Source organism: Lepidochelys kempii, chromosome 12, assembly GCF_965140285.1.
Source record: "Lepidochelys kempii isolate rLepKem1 chromosome 12, rLepKem1.hap1, whole genome shotgun sequence".
NCBI lineage: Eukaryota > Metazoa > Chordata > Testudines > Cheloniidae > Lepidochelys > Lepidochelys kempii.
This window is the reverse complement of record NC_136391.1, coordinates 5670346-5688343: the sequence shown is the minus strand read 5'-3', so window position 1 is coordinate 5688343 and position 17998 is coordinate 5670346. Positions and strand designations below refer to the sequence as shown.

The 17998-nt window shown below is 48.6% G+C and overlaps 1 protein-coding gene across 5 annotated transcripts in view; it reads left to right on the top strand.

The window, feature by feature from the left end:
* Positions 1–731: 731 nt before the first annotated feature.
* MATCAP1 (microtubule associated tyrosine carboxypeptidase 1) overlaps positions 732–17998 on the top strand; it is a 55869-nt gene continuing 38602 nt past the window's right edge. Inside the window, exons 1-2 of one of the 5 annotated variants that reach the window (XM_073307268.2) lie at positions 732–817; positions 3316–3954. In XM_073307268.2, coding sequence (XP_073163369.1) covers positions 3385–3954 — 570 coding nt within the window. In that variant the 5' untranslated portion in view covers positions 732–817; positions 3316–3384. The other 4 variants (XM_073307269.2, XM_073307270.2, XM_073307272.2 and 1 more) reach the window with 4 other exon arrangements.

Sequence of the window (17998 nt, the reverse complement as noted above, 5' to 3'; positions counted from 1 at the left end):
GATTCAGGTGTCTAGCTACAGAAGAAAGTTGTCTTGAGCTTCATAGCCTTTCCTTTGTGTTGCAAGCAAGGGGGAAGGGGTGAAATCGAGTCCTGTATCAGCTGCTCCATTATATTGCCCAGGATCAATGTCAGACTAACAGGCCTCTAATTACCCTGGTCATCCCATTTACTCTCTTGAAATATTGGCACAGCATTAGCTTTCTTCCAGTTTTTTGGAACTTCCCTGGTTTTCCAAGACTTATTGGAAAGCAACATGAGTGGTGCAGTTAGTACCTCAGCCAGCTCTTTTAAAACTCTTGGATACAAATTATCCAGACTTGCAATTTAAGACTATCTAACTTTAGTAGCCCTGTTTAATATCCTGCCCACACACTGGTGGGATGGAAAGAGTGTTATCATACCATATAGTCTATAGGGCGACTGCATGTTATCTATAGGGTGCTTATTTAGGGGCTAGGGTGGGTTGGGTCTCCAGGGTGCAAAGAGCCTATAGGATCCATATAGGCCTAGGCAGAGTCTCTGGGAGGGGGCTGCCGCACCTCCCCTCAGGAGGTCCCTGGGACAGGCGCGCGCACACCGAAGCAAGGGGCAGGGGCGCGCGCCCGAGCCCCCCTCCGCAGGGCGAGCCCCTCGCGCGGCCCCGCCGGGAGGGAGAGCCTCGCGCCTGTGCCTGGCCAATGGGAAAGCGGGGCGGGGCGATCTCCCCCTGGGACGCTCCGATTGGGTCTCCATTCGAGGTCGGCCCGCCATTGGCTGGAGGCGGGGAGCGGGGCCGGAATGTAGGACGGCTGCGGGCTGCGCGAGGCCTGCCCGGGGTGAGAGACGCGGCGCTCGGCTGGGAGCGGGGCGGGGCGGGGCGGGGCGGGGGTGGTGAGGCCGGGCGGGGCCGTGACCCGGGGCCGGACCGAGTCTCGCCCCCACCCGGGCCGCGGCCCCCGCCCCTCCCCCACGCGGTGGGCGCGGCCGGCTCCGCGCGAGGGATGAGGCGGGGGGCGGCTGCGGCCGCGCGCTGGGGCGCCCCCTGGCGGGGGGCGGGGGCGGGCCTGTGACAGGCCTTTGTGCCCGGGGCCCGCCCCGCAGCGCCTCGCTGTCCCCGCCCCCGCCCCCTCCCAGGGCTCCCCCTGCAGCGCCCCGCTGTCCCCGCCCCGCAGCGCTCCCGCCACGCCTGCCCCTCCCAGGGCCCGTCCTGCAGCGCCCCAGTGCCTCCCGCCATCCCCGCCCCACGGTGCTTTGCAGTGCCCCCCCCCGCACGTTCACAGGGTTCCCCTGCCTCCAGGCCCCCTGTCTGCACAGGCCTGCCCCCCCCTCCCCATTAGACCAGCCTGCACCCAGGGGAGGCTGCACCGCGGGTTTAAAAAATAAAGGTGGGGGATGATAAAGTCTTGAACTGCACCATAAGGGTGGGGGGGGGTGGATAATTAAGGCTGACATTCTGGCCTTTCATAGAATCATAGAATCTCAGGGTTGGAAGGGACCCCAGAAGGTCATCTAGTCCAACCCCCTGCTCAAAGCAGGACCAATTCCCAGTTAAATCATCCCAGCCAGGGCTTTGTCAAGCCGGACCTTAAAAACTTCTAAGGAAGGAGATTCCACCACCTCCCTAGGTAACGCATTCCAGTGTTTCACCACCCTCCTAGTGAAAAAGTTTTTCCTAATATCCAACCTAATCCTCCCCCACTGCAACTTTCCTGACCTTTGATTGCTGGGCTGCATGACCTGAGAGGTTATTTAATTTGTTTTTGTCGTTATGTAATTCACCCTAACGTTTTGCACACCGCCATCTCCACAGAAAACCCCACCCTCCCATACCTCTTCACAGGCTGTTCTAGCAGCAGCTGCCTGATCAACTCCCCAGCTCTCAGCAGCTGCACGGGCTCTATTTCCCAACATGCTTTGGACTACTCTTTTCCTGTGCGAAGTAGAAAAATTAGTGGTAGCAGGACCGTTCGGTGAGAGAAGCAGCAGTTCCTCAGTCGGCTTGCTGCCCCAAGTGTTCACTCACCCTGGGTGAGGGATGTTAGTTACCCATTGTGCAAGAAAACAAGACTGGGAAATGCCCTCTCAGTGCCCGTAGTTCCAGTGGCACATATGCAAGGTATGCCCTCAGCACAAGCTGTGGGTTGACCGTGTCTGGCCCCTGAGCGTGCATGGAGGATACCGTTTTGTAGAGAAGAACAGTGTACTCCACTTAGCGTGACCTTGCATGCACCATATGTGCGATGTAACATTGCATGGAGAATGCCTGTTTGCATACACGTGCAGAATTGCATGCCTGGCTAAAAATGTAATTAGAGACACAAGATGGGTGAGGTAATATCTTTTATTGGATCAACTTCTGTTGGTGAGAGAGACAATCTTCAGAGCTTACACAGAGCTCTTCTTCAGGTCTGGGTAAGCTCCAAAGCTTCTCTCTCTCACCAGCAGAAGTTGGTCCCATGAAAGGTCCCCTCACCCACCTTGTCTTGCTAATATCCTGGGACTGACATGGCTACAACACCACTGCAAGTAAAAATGTTATGGTATGCCATTGTACATTTCTTGTTAATGTGGGAACTGTAACTTCTGCACTTCCTGACTTGGTTTTAACTCCGCAATCTTAACATTGCAGTAAGGCAGATCTCTGCACCTTATATTTTTGCTTTACTCTTAATTTTTCCTTTAAACCAAACCAAATCCATGCTCCTCGCTGAGAACTCTGCCAGGGGCAAGTTAGCTCTAGTTATATTGAAATACTGAGTTTTTTTTAACACTAGGAAAAGCACATTTTCTCTACTCCTGTAACTCACACTTAGGGCTTGTATCCGTGCAGCGTGTGCACTGATTTAATTAAATCAGCAAACCCTTTCTGTGGACACTTAAACCCTCAGTGGGGGTAGTGACATGGTTTGCACTGGTTTAATGAGGTTCATTTAGAAACTAGATCGGTGCACAAGCTGTGCATGTACTCGTGCTTACTGTGGAAATGACCTCTGGGTACATAACAAGCACAGAAAACTTTAGATCCAAAGCTAAAATTTTGAGTGTGAAAATGAAGGTGAGGCTGTAAATCACCTGATGCTTTTTGGTCTAATCTCTTCTGGAGAGTTGGTGGCTGGGCTGGGCTCGTCTCCACGTCTGGGGTTACTGAACTTCTGGATGTGGGGAATTTACCTGCAGATGTAGGTAGGAGCCAACCTACTTGGGAAATTAGAAGAAGAGAGGCATTTTGTTCCTCATAACTATGGTGTCACCAGTTACAGCATTCTGGTATCTGGGAGACTTCTCTTTTGAGGTTATTTGTGTAGTTCCTGCATCTTTTTGTGTTTGTCTGTAGGTACGAGGCGGAGATGAGAGGAGAGGGCCTGGTTTGATGTAATCTTGACAAGGATTTTGGCCAAGGAAGATGGTGCTGGACTCGGGGACACAGTCGTATGAGCGGCATCGCAGTGTCCTGAGCGCCAGCCCCCAGCATGAGAGGACCAGGAAAAAGTTCTCTGAACACAATGGGCTGCAACTCTATTCCTACCTCTCCCCTTCACCATCTCCAGATTCAGACCCTACCCACCCGGGCCAAAGGCCCAAAACACCTACCAAGCTCAAGTGCTCCAAGGCCTCAGAAGCAAGGCCTGAGGTCAGGCGGCTGTCAGAAACCTGCCCTGCCTTCCCAAGCCCCTGCAGCTGGATGCGCCGTAGTGAGAGCACCTGCACTGTGAATAGTAGTGGCCGGGCGCGTGCACAAATCCGCAGTGCAGCTTCCCTGCCTCATATTGCCAGGCCAAAGGCTGAGGAGATCAGCGTCAGCAGGAGGAGTCCTTGCCTGCTGGTGGCCCTGAGGCCCTTGAATGTTGAAAAGGAGAGAGAGAAGTTCTTCCAATCTTGTTATACTTACAACCCACAGTTTGAGTATGAGGAGCCTGTCCCTGTGGCTGTGCTGGAGAAATACAGAGATGCATCAGACCAGTTCATTACACAGGTAAAAATCAGTCTCTTGAGCACCCTTCCCACAGGCAGGTTGGCTCATTACCCGACGGGATGGACACACAAACCCACCCCCCCTTACAGCAAAAGGCCAGACTGTCTTCTTGCCCTGAGACTAAAGCCGCCACACAGCAAGGGGTCAGATTAGGTCAATACCCAGGGGATAACCCTCTCCCCCCCCCCCCCGTCTAGCAAGGAGGTGGGCTGGTTTGACACCTGGAAGATGCTGTACTTAGGGGAAAGCTGAGGGCTGGAACCACGGGATAATGCTCCTCCGGCATTGGTGGGGGAGGGGATATCCTTCTGTCAGAGCAATTTCCTGATATCAAGGAGTCTGTCACATACTGCAACAGTTAAATAACTGTTTGGTTTTCTGGAACATGTCTTCATTTGAAGGGCTCATACTAAGGCTTTGTCTACACTGGCAAGTGAAAGACAAAAAACTTTTGTGAGAGGTGTTAAACCCCCCCCCCCCCCAAGACAAAAGTTTTGCCAACAAGAAGGGTCGGTGTGAACAGCACTTTGTTGATAGGAGAGCTCTCCTGCTGACAAAGCTAATGCCGCTCGTTGAGGGTGGACTTTTTTTGTCCTCTCGATGAACAACGGCTATACTGCGTGCCTTTTAGTTGCACGGCTTTAGCAGCACAGCTGTGTTGCTAAAAGCTGCGTAGTGTGCACATAGCTTAAGAAACCCGCCGTATTGAATGGAATAACTGATGCCCTCGTTTTTATATTTCAGATATTTCTGTTCCGTCTCCAAGCTTGTTGGGCTTTATCTTGTCACAGAGTGTTCTTGTACACTAATGCATAGCGGTCATTACCACACATTATAGATTGTGAAAAGTTGGTATGTTAGAATAAATAAAATGGAAAAAAGAAATGACACATTGGTTTGAAACTTTATGAGCCCAAAATCTCAAATTCAGAATTAAAGTGGCTAGAACAACGTTAACTCTGACTTTGAGCTTATGTTTTATGGAGCAAGTGCTAATTCCTCCATAGTTAAGACTGCAGTGTGTTTCTCGTTTAAAGCAGAAATTTGAATCTTCTCTAAAATCTACATGCAGTCGGATTAGGCTGGAAAATTGGTATGCCAGTTCTGGGCCATGTTAGAATTTGTGGTGCTTTGATGAAGCTACCTCAATGTGCACCACAAATAATAACCAAAGTGAAAGCTAAAGCCTTCCCCAAAATTGCCTGGTTTTTGAATTTGAAAGCTCTTGTAGTAGGCAGTGTAGATGTGGCCATCCATGTTGGTCCCAGGATGTTAGAGAGACAAGGAAGGTAAGGTGGTAATATTTATTGGATCAACTTCTGTTGGTGAGAGAACAAGCTTTGGAGCTTACAAAGAGCTCTCCTTCAGGTCTTTGAAAGGTACTCCAGGCATCCCAGCTAAATGCAAAATGGAACAGATTGCTTAGCATAAGTAGTTAGCACATATTCATAGATTCATAGATATTAAGGTCAGAAGGGACCATTATGATCATCTAGTCTGACCTCCTGCAGAATGCAGGCCACAGAATCTCACCCACCCACTCCTGTGATAAATCTCTCACCTATGTCTGAGCTATCGAAGTCCTCAAATCATGGTTTAAAGACTTGAAGGAGCAGAGAATCCTCCAGCAAGTGACCCGTGCCCCATGCTACAGAGGAAGGCGAAAACCCCCAGGGCCTCTTCCAATCTGCCCTGGAGGAAAATTCCTTCCTGACCCCAAATATGGCGATCAGCTGAACCCTGAGCATATGGGCAAGACTCACCAGCCAGATACCCAGGAAAGAATTCTCTGTAGTAACTCAGATCCCACCCCATCTAACATCCCATCACAGGCTATTGGGCCTATTTACCATGAATATTTAAAGATCAGTTAATTGCCAAAATCATATTATCCCATCATACCATCTCCTCCATAAACTTATCAAGTTTAATCTTAAAGCCAGATAGGTCTTTTGCCCCCACTGCTTCCCTTGGAAGCCTATTCCAGAACTTCACTCCTCTGATGGTTAGAAACCTTCGTCTAATTTCAAGTCTAAATTTCCCAATGGCCAGTTTATATCCATTTGTTCTTGTGTCCACATTGGTACTGAGAAATAATTCCTCTCCCTCGGTATTTAACCGTCTGATATATTTATAGAGAGCAATCATATCTCCCCTCAATCTTCTTTTGGTTAGGCTAAACAAGCCAAGCTCCTTGAGTCTCCTTTCATAAGACAGGTTTTCCATTCCTCGGATCATCGTAGTAGCCCTTCTCTGTATCTGTTCCAGTTTGAATTCATCCTTCTTAAACATGGGAGACCAGAACTACACACAATATTCCAGATGAGGTCTTACCAGTGCCTTGTATAACGGTACTAAAACCTCCTTATCTCTACTGGAAATACCTCACTTGATGCATCCCAAGACCGCATTAGCTTTTTTCACGGCCATATCACATTGGCGGTTCATAGTCATCCTGTGATCAACCAATACTCCAAGGTCCTTCTCCTCCTCCGTTACTTCTAATTGATGTGTCACCAGCTTATAACTAAAATTCTTATTTTTAATCCCTAAATGCGTGACCTTACACTTCTCACTATTAAATTTCATCCTATTACTCCAGTTTACAAGGTCATCCAAATCCTCCTGTATGATATCCCGGTCTTTCTCTAAATTGGCAATACCTTTGTATCATCCGCAAACTTTATTAGCACACTCCCACTTTTTATGCCGAGTAATAAAAAGATGAAATAAGATTGGTCCCAAAACCAATCCCTGAGGAACTCCACTGGTAACCTCCCTCCAGTCTGACAGTTCACCTTTCAGTATGACCCTCTGTAGTCTCCCTTTTAACCAATTCCTTATCCACCTTTCAATTTTCATATTGATCCCCATCTTTTCCAATTTAATAATTCCCCATGTGGCACAGTTTCAAACGCCTTCCTGAAATCTAGGTAAATTAGATCCACTGCGTTTCCTTTGTCTTAAAAATCTGTTACTTTCTCAAAGAAGGAGATCAGGTTGGTTTGGCACAATCTACCTTTTGTAAAGCCATGTTGTATTTTGTCCCATTTACCACTGACCTCAATGTCTTTAACTACTTTCTCCTTCAAAATTTTTTCCAAGACCTTGCATACTACAGATGTCAAACTAACAGGCCTGTAGTTACCCAGATCACCTTTTTTTCCTTTCTTAAAAATAGGAACTATGTTAGCAATTCTCCAGTCATACGGTACAACCCCTGAGTTTACAGATTCATTAAAAATTCTTGCTAATGGACTTGCAATTTCATGTGCCAATTCCTTTAATATTCTTGGATGAAGATTATCTGGGCCCCCCGATTTAGTCCCATTAAGCTGTTTGAGTTTCGCTTCTACCTCAGATATGGTAATATCTACCTCCATATCCTCATTCCTATTTGTCATGCTACCATTATCCCTAAGATCCTCATTAGCCTTATTAAAGACTGAGGCAAAGTATTTGTTTAGATATTGAGCCATGCCTAGATTATCTTTAACCTCCACTCCGTCCTCAATGTTTAGCAGTCCTACTTCTTCTTTCTTTGTTTTCTTCTTATTTATATGGCTATAGAACCTTTTACAGTTGGTTTTAATTCCCTTTGCAAGGTCCAACTCTACTTGACTTTTAGCCTGTCTCACTTTATCCTTACGTGTTCTGACCTCAATAAGGTAGCTTTCCTTGCTGATCCCTCCCATCTTCCACTCCCTGTATGCTTTCTGCTTTTTCTTAATCACCTCTCTGAGATGCTTGCTCATCCAGCTTGGTCTACAACTCCTGCCGATTAATTTTTTCCCCTTTCTTGGGATGCAGGCTTCTGATAGCTTCTGCAGCTTTGACTTAAAGTAATCCCAGGCCTCCTCTGCCTTTAGATCCATAAATTCTTCAGTCCAATCCACTTCCCTAACTAATTTCCTTAATTTTTGAAAGTCAGCCCTTTTGAAATCAAAAACCCTAATCACAGATTTATTTTTGTTTGTCCTTCCGTTCAGTTTGAACTGAATTAGCTCATGATCACTTGAGCCAAGGTTGTCCCCTACAACCATTTCTTCTATGAGGTCTTCACTACTCACCAAAACCAAATCTAAAATGGCATCCTCTCTAGTCGGTTCAGCAACTACTTGATGAAGGAATCCATCAGCTATCGCATCTAGGAAAATCTGAGCCCTATTATTATTACTAGCACTCGTCCTCCAGTCTGTATCTGGGAAGTTAAAGTCTCCCATGATCACGAAGTTTCCATTAGTATTTACTTCATTAAAAACATTAAAGAGGGCTCTATCCATATCCAAATCGGATCCCGGCGGTCTATAGCACACCCCAAGCACTATCCCAGGGGAGGCTCCAGTAGTTTTCTTCCCCAATGTGATTTTTGCCCGGACGGACTCTGTCTTATCCATTCCATCACTTCTTATTTCTTTACATTCTACCTCATCATTGATATACAATGCTACTCCACCACCTTTATCTTTATTTCTGTCTTTCCTAAACAGCACATACCCTTCAATAGCTGTAGTCCAGTCATGACGACTATTCCACCATGTTTCTGTTATCCCTATTCTAGGGGACCATTCAAGGTAGTATGGCCCATTAACACTTCTGCAGTCATAGGACAAAAAGAGGGGGTTAGTTGGTTACAAATTGTTGTGATAACCATAAATCCAGTGTCTCTGACAGTGCCTCTGTCCATGATTGTTAGTGTCTAGCAGAGTTATGAATTTAAGCTCCTAGGCTCATCATTTGAAAGTGATTTGCAGGTTTTCTTTGAGGATGAGTACTCAGAGGTCAGACATAGAGTGATTGCTTTGTGAAAGGTGATCACCCTCAGGTGACAGGGTGTTTTATCTTTTATCATTTTCCTGTGTGAGTTCATGGAGAGTATAGTGAGTGTCTGGTTGCAGACACATAGTTGTTTGTGGGGCACTGAGTGCACTGGGTGAGGTACCCCACATGTTGTGTTAGGCATGTGGAGGGCCCACAGATCTTGAAAGGTGTGTTGTGGGGAGTGTAGATCATTGTAGCAGTGATGATACGTCTACAGGTTTTGCAACTGTTGTTCTGGGAGGGTCTAGTGCTGCTTTGAGTTGGTGTGTTCTGGTGTGGGGAACTTGCTTCTGATAATGAGCTTAGAGGGTTGGGATTGTTTGAAGGCGAGAAGTGTGAATTCAGGATTCTTCTTTTCACGATGGGGTCCCCATCAAGTATGGGTTGTAGTAGTTTGATAATATCCTGTATAGGTTCCAGTGTGGGGTGGTAGGTGACAACTAGGGGTGTGCAGTCGGAAGGGGTTTTATTTGTGTACCAAAGCAGGTTCTCTCAGGGTATTTGGGTGACCCGTTCCATGATGCAATCTACTTCTCTGGTGGAGCATCCTTGTTTGATTAAGGTGTTTTGAAGTGTGTTAGGGTGTATATCCCAGACTTTCTCCTTGGAACATATTCTGTGGTATCTTAGCAACTGATTGTAGATAACTGATTGTAGATTGGTGTATTTAGGGATCTGTGAAGGTAGATGTGGTGATCTGTGGGTTTCCTGTATATAATTATCTGTAGGGTTCCATTGTTGAAGCGGGTGCGGGTGTCCAGGAAGTTGATACTGGTGTGGGAGTGTTCCAGAGAGAGTTTAATGGACTGGTGGTGATTGTCGGAATTGTGATGGAAATCTATGAGGGAATTTAAGCCATTTGTTCAGAGGATGAAAATATCATCCGCGTGTCTCAAGTATATCATTGGTTTCATGGTGCATTTGTCCGGAAATTCTTCTTCAAGAAGAACCCAAGAAGAGGTTGATATATTGTGGAGCTACCCTAGTACCCATGGCTGTTCCCCTGGTTTGGACAAAGTGTTTGTTTAATATAACATTGTTACGGTTGAGGATGAAATGAATGAGTTTGGCCGTGTATCTGGGGTGCCATCTGACGGATGTCCATTGTCTTGTAAATATTTGAGACAGGCAGCAATGCTGTCATTTTGAGGGATGTTGGTGTTTAGGGCAGTGGCATCCATGTTGGTGAGGATGGTGTTCTGAGGGAGGCTGTCAATGTTTGTGGAGGAAGTCATTTGTGTCTTGGAGGAAGCTGGCCTTTTGTGTGGTTAGTGGTCAGGATGATTTCTGCGAGTTCTGATATTCCTTCAGTAAGAGTGCTGTGGGAAGATATGATGTGTCTGCCTGGGTTCCCTTGTTTGTGTATCTGCTACTGCAATACAAATAATAAATAAGAACTCCTTACTTGATATGAGGAGTGATTGCTGCTGGCTGACAGATCACACTGCACACAACAAGTTACCTCTCCGACTGTTTCCAGTGGCACAGTCGCTGTTAAAGACTAACCATGCATTAAGGGATTTTTTACAATGATTTCTGTGTAGTTTAAGTAAATATGTTCAGCTCCCTAAAGAATTAATGGTGCATCTAAGAGCTGGAGGGAGATGTGCTTGTCTTGTGTGTGAAGCAGCACCTTAACAGTGTGTCTCCTGGCTTTTGTATGCAGAGTACTAAGTTTGGGGGTTGTTTTTTCTTATCTCTTTGGGGAAGGATATTAAGAGCAGAAGGCTCCACTGGGTGGCAGCAACCTTAACTCTGTTGTTTTTTCTCAGTGAGTATTCTAGCAGCTGATGGTTGTTACCTGCTATAGTTAAGGTTGTATAACAGTTTCCAGCCTAGCCTCCTGTTCTGATTGCTCGTAACTTTCTGAAACTTTCACTTTATGGGCTGAAATTTTCTAGGCTTGGTCTCTACCACACGTGGTGGTTGAGTATATAAGATTGAGCAAATAACATTCAATCATTTGAGTGAGAGGAGACTGAGGTAAAAAATGTGCTGTGTACACGTACACACACACACACACTCTTGACTTTCTGTGTGCCTTAGTGCTGAGATGGCCGGGGATCAAGGGCTGATAATTGATATGCAAATAGTCCTTCCTAAAAGAGAGGTTAAAAGTGTTCCTTTGAGAACTGATTGCAAATTGACCAAGTTATGAGGATTTGAAAATTTATACTATGTATCTGAAATACAATTAATACCTCTTTCAGAGCAGTGTTCAGAAGATAAGTGGTTGCATTGCACACATGTAATTACAAACTGTAGTCCTTGGAATCACCCAAAACCTATAAAGACTAATTTCCAAAAGGTTTAGGGCCATCCAGGTTCTAGTGAAAGGAGGGCAACTGTGGCTTCTGAGTTGTTCCCCACACTCTCTCTTAATCCAGGAGGCCATGCACTGATCTGGGATCCAGGAAGTCCTGAGATCTATTCTTCCTTCTTATGAACTGCAATACTGGATCAGACCATCTAGTCTGGCAACCTGTCTCGAACAATGGCCAGTTCTAGGTACTTCAGAGGAAGAAGGTGGAAGAAACTCTATAACAACAGACAATTATGTAATCTGCATATAAGAGACATTTCTTCCCAACTCAGAGCAGTTAGTGGATGATATAGGCTGAAGCAGGATGGTTTTGATCCCTAAATATTATTAAATCTGTCTGATATAACTGTGGATGTTCTTGTTATACATACCTCATCCTCTCTGGAATCTTATACTGGCTCTTGTCTTCAATCGTACTTTTGTGGCAGTGAGCGCCACAGATTGGCTAGGTGTTAGGTTTTTAAAAAGTCATTTTTGATTTAATATGTTGCCTTTGGCTATGTCTACTCTAGTACTTTTATCGGTAAAACTTTTGTTGTTCAGGGGTGTGAAAAAAAACACCCCGACCAACATAAGCTTCACCGACAGAAGCGTCGGTGTAGACAGTGCTTTTTCTGTGGGAGATGCTCTCCTGCCAACATGGCTACCTCCACTCTTTGGGGATCATTTAATTATGCTGATGTGAGAGTTCTCTCCCATCGGCATGGAGTGGCTACACGGGAGACCTTACAGTCTTTTCTATCTTCCTTATATAGACAACTTTTCTCAGGCTTTGTCAACACTGCGCTTTCGTTGGTAAAACTTTTGTCATTCAGGGATGTGGAAAAAACACCTCCCTGAATGACAAAGTTTTACCGACAAAAAGTGCCAGTGTGGACAGTGGTTTGTTGGCGGGAGAGCTCTTCCACCAACAAAGCTACTGCCTCTCGCTGCGGGTGGATTAATTTTGTCAGTGGGAGAGCTCTCTTCTGCCAACAAAGAGTGGCTACACAGCGCACCTTTTAGCGGCACGGCTGTAGCAGCACAGCTGTGTCACTAAAAGGTGTGTAGATGTGACGAAGTGGGACTGTTCTTAATGTTTCCTCCGAATATTGTGGGGGTGCCTCAGTTCCCCCCTATGCAGTTCTTAAGTATCTAGGGGGTGGGGTAAGGGTGTATGATCATTGCAGAGCCCTAGAGGGCCGGTGTGTGCAGGAGTCTGGACACAGAGAATGGCCGACACCCTGTTTCCTGGCAACTGATGGCCTGGGCCCTTCCCCCCTGCGAGGTGAGAGCTAAAGGGTTGGAGAACAAAGGAATCAGGTGACCACCTGGCCCGGGAAAGGAACAAAGCCCAGAGGAGGAGGGCTGGAGGGAGTTTCAGTTTGGGGGCTGGCTGGGACATGGAGTGAAGGGCAGACGTGGTTGTCTGGCTCACTGCCCCCCAGAATGGACCCAGCTGAGGGGTCCCGTTCTCTGCACCTGCAAGCTCTGTGTCAGACCATGTTCCTGTCGTCTAATAAACCTTCTGTTTTACTGGCTGGCTGAGAGTCACGTCTGACTGCGAAGTTGGGGTGCAGGACCCTCTGGCTTCCCCAGGAGCCCTGCCTGAGCGGACTCGCTGGGGGGAAGCACACGGAGGGGCAGAGGATGCTGAATGCTCCGAGGTCAGACCCAGGAAGGTGGAAGCTGTGTGAGCTGTGTGTCCTGAAGACAGGCTGCTCACAGAAAGGCGACTACCCCAGAGTCCTGACTGGCTTCATGGGGAGCAGTTCCAGAGCATCGCCCGGGGACTCCGTGACAACTGGTGGTAGCGGTGGGATGTACTGCACCCCGTGGATGGCACTTCCTGCAGTAAGTGACTGGGGAGCAGTAACACGAAGGGGGATTGACGAGGACCAGGCCTGCTGAAGGCTCGGAGAGGAGCGGTTTCGGGGGGCGGTTAACCCCTGGGAGTGTGTGACCAGCGAGAAGGACTGTGCAGTAACAGGGTTCCCCTGGGGATTGCAGCGAGCAGTCCAAGGGGCGGAGGAGTCTGCAGCTCGACCCTGGCAAAGAGGTGGTGACCTCGGGAAGGGCTGGCACACTAGGGGTTCTCCCTGGAAACCGTGGGGAGCTGAGAACACACGGGCCTGTGAGTCCACAACACCTTGGGAGGAGCGGAGTGATGGTCTGTCCCCGTCTCCTTAAGAAGGACATTGTAACCCTGTGCAAAAAGAGAGGGTTGAGCGTTGGAAAGTTCACCAAAGCAGAGTTAATCGTGCAGGTGGAGGAGGATGACCGCTCTAAGGAACAGATTCCTGACCCCCAATGGGGCTATAGCAGGATCTGGGAGCAGCTGGAGTGGTAGCCAGGCATCGCCAAGACTCCTGTCCCCGACCAGACGGGGGTCTTCACGATCGGGTTCCCCATCGGGGGATCGGAGATGGACGGGATTGGAGCTGAGTCCGAGAGAGCAAGAGGACTGTGGGAGACAGCGAGAGCCCGAGAAAGAGCTGCAGAAGCAGCAGCAGCATGAACTGGCGGTGGTGGGGTGGAGAGGCCTAGGGGACCTCCCCGGGGTGAGTGGGGATAGACCCCGGGGGCCCAGTTCCGCAGGGAACCTCGAGACTAAATTGCTGCCCCTAGTTAAGGAGGGGGGGGTGTGGATGCCCACCTCACTGCCTTTGAGCAGGCTGGCGATTTGAACCAAGGGGACCCTGCGGAAAAGCCCCGGTGTCTAGCTCCCTTGCTGGGTCCCAAGGCCACAGACTCCATCAGCCAGATGGGTGGGGAGGTGGACACGCTCCCACTCCTGACCCCAACCTATATGTCTGTGTGGAGTTTCCTGGGGCCAGGCCCCTCGGACCCCCAGTGGGAGCAGAAGGTGATGGTCAATGGGGAGACATTCCTGGGGTGGCGAGATCCTGGGACAGAGAGAACTGGTGTCAGACCCTGGGTGGTGCAGCCTCAGATGCTGAGGGGCTGCGTGAGCTGTGTGAGGGTCCCAGGGACGAAGCCCCTCGCCTTCCCTATGGTTCCAGATCCCTGTGCAGACCCAGGAGGGGTGGGGCTGGCTGGTCGTTGGGGTGCCCCAGGACACCAGCTGCGAGACCCTGTTGTGGGGTGACTGTGTCTCTTTGGGACAGGATCCAGGCCCTGTTCCTGTAACTGCCAAGGGTTTGAATTTGAATCCAGGGAACCAATCGGCGGAGAGGGAAATGGTCAGTGAAAATGCAGATGACCTGGCTGGCAGCAGGGAGGAGCCGCTAGGCTCAGGATACCTGCCTGCCTGTAACCAGACCCCTGGGGCTGGGTGGGACAGAGAGATGCTCCCTGCCCCTTGCACACCAGAGTGGGGACTCTCGCTGGCTCTGATGCATTGAGGAAAGCAGTGGCCTGCCCCCACTGGGACAGCAAGGGCAGCGCTGAGCACAGTGGGAGCTGAGACCCCAGCAGAGTGGGGGGAGACACAGGCAGGGCAGGGGATCTGTGGGGAGTGGCAAGGTGCTTGGTAAGGAAAGTTTGGATGAGCCTAGGCAGCCTTGTGATCTGATGGCTGTGTCCAGTCAGCAGGGTGGGAAGGCGAGGAGAGTGGAAGATGAGAGTCCCTGGACCTTACCTGTTAGCTGGGTGGAGAATTGGGACAGTGAAGGAAATGGGTCTCTGTCTGTCAGGGGTATTGACTTGCCTATGGAGGGAGCTACCCTGATCTCCAAGCAGTTGTCTGTGACCAGCCTTGTGTGCTGGGACAAAGGGAATGAGATCCCAACCTGTGTGTCTGGTAAAGGAGAAAATGTGTCCGGCTCTTCTTTGTCTGTGGAGCAGACAGAAGGGGCCTTCCAGCCTGTGATGGTTGAGGGTCGTGCAGTTGTCTCAGAGCTGGTTCTGGATTCAGCTAAAGCCCAGGAAGGGAAGGGTCCTAAGTTTCTGTCTGCTCGGGAGAATGGCCCTGTAACTAGGTCGCATCCAGTTAGGGTCTATGTAAAATCCCAGAGACCAGACAATTCTGGTGCTTGTATTTTGCCTGTTGCTAGTGTGTTGTTGGAAAGGGTGGAGCAACTCTGTCTAATCAGGGTGAGATCCTAGCCAGGGCACAAGGAGAGCATGAAGGTGTGTGATTGTGTTACCTACTGAGGGTGTGGAAACCTGTCGCAAGAAGGAAAAGATTCCTGAACTTGTGTGTGGCAAAGGGAAGGAGAATGCTTCTAACCTTTTATCTAGGAAGTCTGTAAGTTTGCCTCAAAGGGGATTATGTAGGAATCCACCGGATGGGCCAGAGGTGATTCTGGATGTAAGGGAGACCCAGAAAGAGTCTGTTGCTGCTCAGGAAAGTGTTCCCCTAGAGCAAGCCCTAGGTAAAGAGGGTAAGAGCAGAATTTCTGGGAGGGGTGAATTGTTGCATAGAGAAGCCCTAGGGAAAGGAATCCTCATGGAGTCTTTGCAAGCAGTTTACTGCAACTGAAGGGTGTGAAAATGATTTAATCAAGAAAGTTTCAGTTCCTAACAGCCAGAAATTTTCTGTTGTGAATGGATCCACTGACTTTCCTGTTGAAAGATCCAGTGTGGAGAGCTTTGAGAAGGTCTCAGATGGAGTGAAAGCTGTTAAGAAAGGTACACCGTCCTATAACCAAGTGGCTGTGTTTGGCCAGCTTGTTGGGGAGACAAGGTTGTGGAGAAAGGGATGTCTCCATGCTAGTTCTGTAAGTGAACAGTATGTGGCCCAGGTCAAGATGGGGGCCCTTAACCAAGAGAGCCCGAATTGCAGCCCTCCAGACTGGAGCACTCGGAGAAAACCCAATCCCAGTTTGACCCCCTGGGGTTTTGGGGTGGCCAAAGGGCATGGGCTGCAGAAACCTTACCACATGCAGCCTGCTAGTGCTATCGACCACCCCCGACCTAAGGGAGGGCGTGAAACTGGAAGGGCCTGGTGTAACTCCTACCAAGGAATGGGAGAGATGCTGGGGCATCCATGGGAACATTGGTGGCTTCGAACTTCCCCAGGTCACCGGGTAAAGTGACCCCGCTCAGTTCGATCTCGAAGGGGGGAGAGATGTGACGAAGTGGGACTGTTCTTAATGTTTCCTCCGAATATTGTGGGGGTGCCTCAGTTCCCCCCTATGCAGTTCTTAAGTATCTAGGGGGTGGGGTAAGGGTGTATGATCATTGCAGAGCCCTAGAGGGCCGGTGTGTGCAGGAGTCTGGACACAGAGAATGGCCGACACCCTGTTTCCTGGCAACTGATGGCCTGGGCCCTTCCCCCCTGCGAGGTGAGAGCTAAAGGGTTGGAGAACAAAGGAATCAGGTGACCACCTGGCCCGGGAAAGGAACAAAGCCCAGAGGAGGAGGGCTGGAGGGAGTTTCAGTTTGGGGGCTGGCTGGGACATGGAGTGAAGGGCAGACGTGGTTGTCTGGCTCACTGCCCCCCAGAATGGACCCAGCTGAGGGGTCCCGTTCTCTGCACCTGCAAGCTCTGTGTCAGACCATGTTCCTGTCGTCTAATAAACCTTCTGTTTTACTGGCTGGCTGAGAGTCACGTCTGACTGCGAAGTTGGGGTGCAGGACCCTCTGGCTTCCCCAGGAGCCCTGCCTGAGCGGACTCGCTGGGGGGAAGCACACGGAGGGGCAGAGGATGCTGAATGCTCCGAGGTCAGACCCAGGAAGGTGGAAGCTGTGTGAGCTGTGTGTCCTGAAGACAGGCTGCTCACAGAAAGGCGACTACCCCAGAGTCCTGACTGGCTTCATGGGGAGCAGTTCCAGAGCATCGCCCGGGGACTCCGTGACAGTGTAGATATAGCCTAAACTAATAAGCCCCAGTCTTTGCTATCTTCCTTATAGAGACAACTTTTCAGCCTCTAGTCATTTCCACTACTCGTATTTCTGCTATAGCTTTGTGACAGGGAGACCAGAGTGAGCACAGTATCCCAAGGGTGGAAGTGTTGATTTATGACATGGCATTGTGAGATCTTCAGTTTTGTTTTCTCTCATTCTTCCTGTATCTAAATGTTTTGTTTGCTTCTTTTGACTGATGCTGCAGATTGAGCTGTTTGCAGTGACACACAAGTCTCTTTCCTGGATGATAACTGTTAACTTACAGCCTAGTAAAGTGTATGAATAATTCAAATTATTCCATCCAATGCACATAACTTTGCATTGTAAGACTGAATTTTAAGTGTTTATTTCAATCTGAATTTTCTAGTCTTGACTGACCTATATACCTTTGTCAAGGTTCCTTCCCCACTCTGAACTCAGGGTACAGATGTGGGGACCTGCATGAAAGAGCTCCTAAGCTGATTCTTACCAGCTTAGGTTAAAAACTTCCCCAAGGTACAAACTTTGCCTTGTCCTTGAACCCTATGGTGCCACCACCAAGCGTGTTAAACAAAGAACAGGGAAAGAGCCCACTTGGAGATGTCTTCCCCCAAAATATCCCCCCAAGCCCTACACCCCCTTTCCTGGGGAAGGCTTGATAAAAATCCTCACCAATTTGTACAGGTGAACACAGACCCAAACCCTTGGATCTTAAAAACAATGAAAAATCAATCAGGTTCTTAAAAGAAGAATTTTAATTAAAGAAAAGGTAAGAGAACCATCTCTGTAAAATCAGGATGGTAAATACCTTACAGGGTAATCAGATTCAAAACATAGAGAATCCCTCTAGGCAAAACCTTAAGTTACAAAAAGACACAAAAGCAGGAATATACATTCCATCCTGCACAGCTATTTTACCAGCAATTAAACAAAAGGAAATCGAACGCATTTCTAGCTAGATTACTTACTAACTAACAAAAGTTCTGAGACTGCATTCCTGATCTGTTCCTGGCAAAAGCCTAACACAGACAGACGAACCCTTTGTTCCCGCACTCCAGATTTGAAAGTATCTTGTCTCCTCATTGGTCATTTTGGGTCAGGTGCCAGTGAGGTTACCTTAGCTTCTTAACC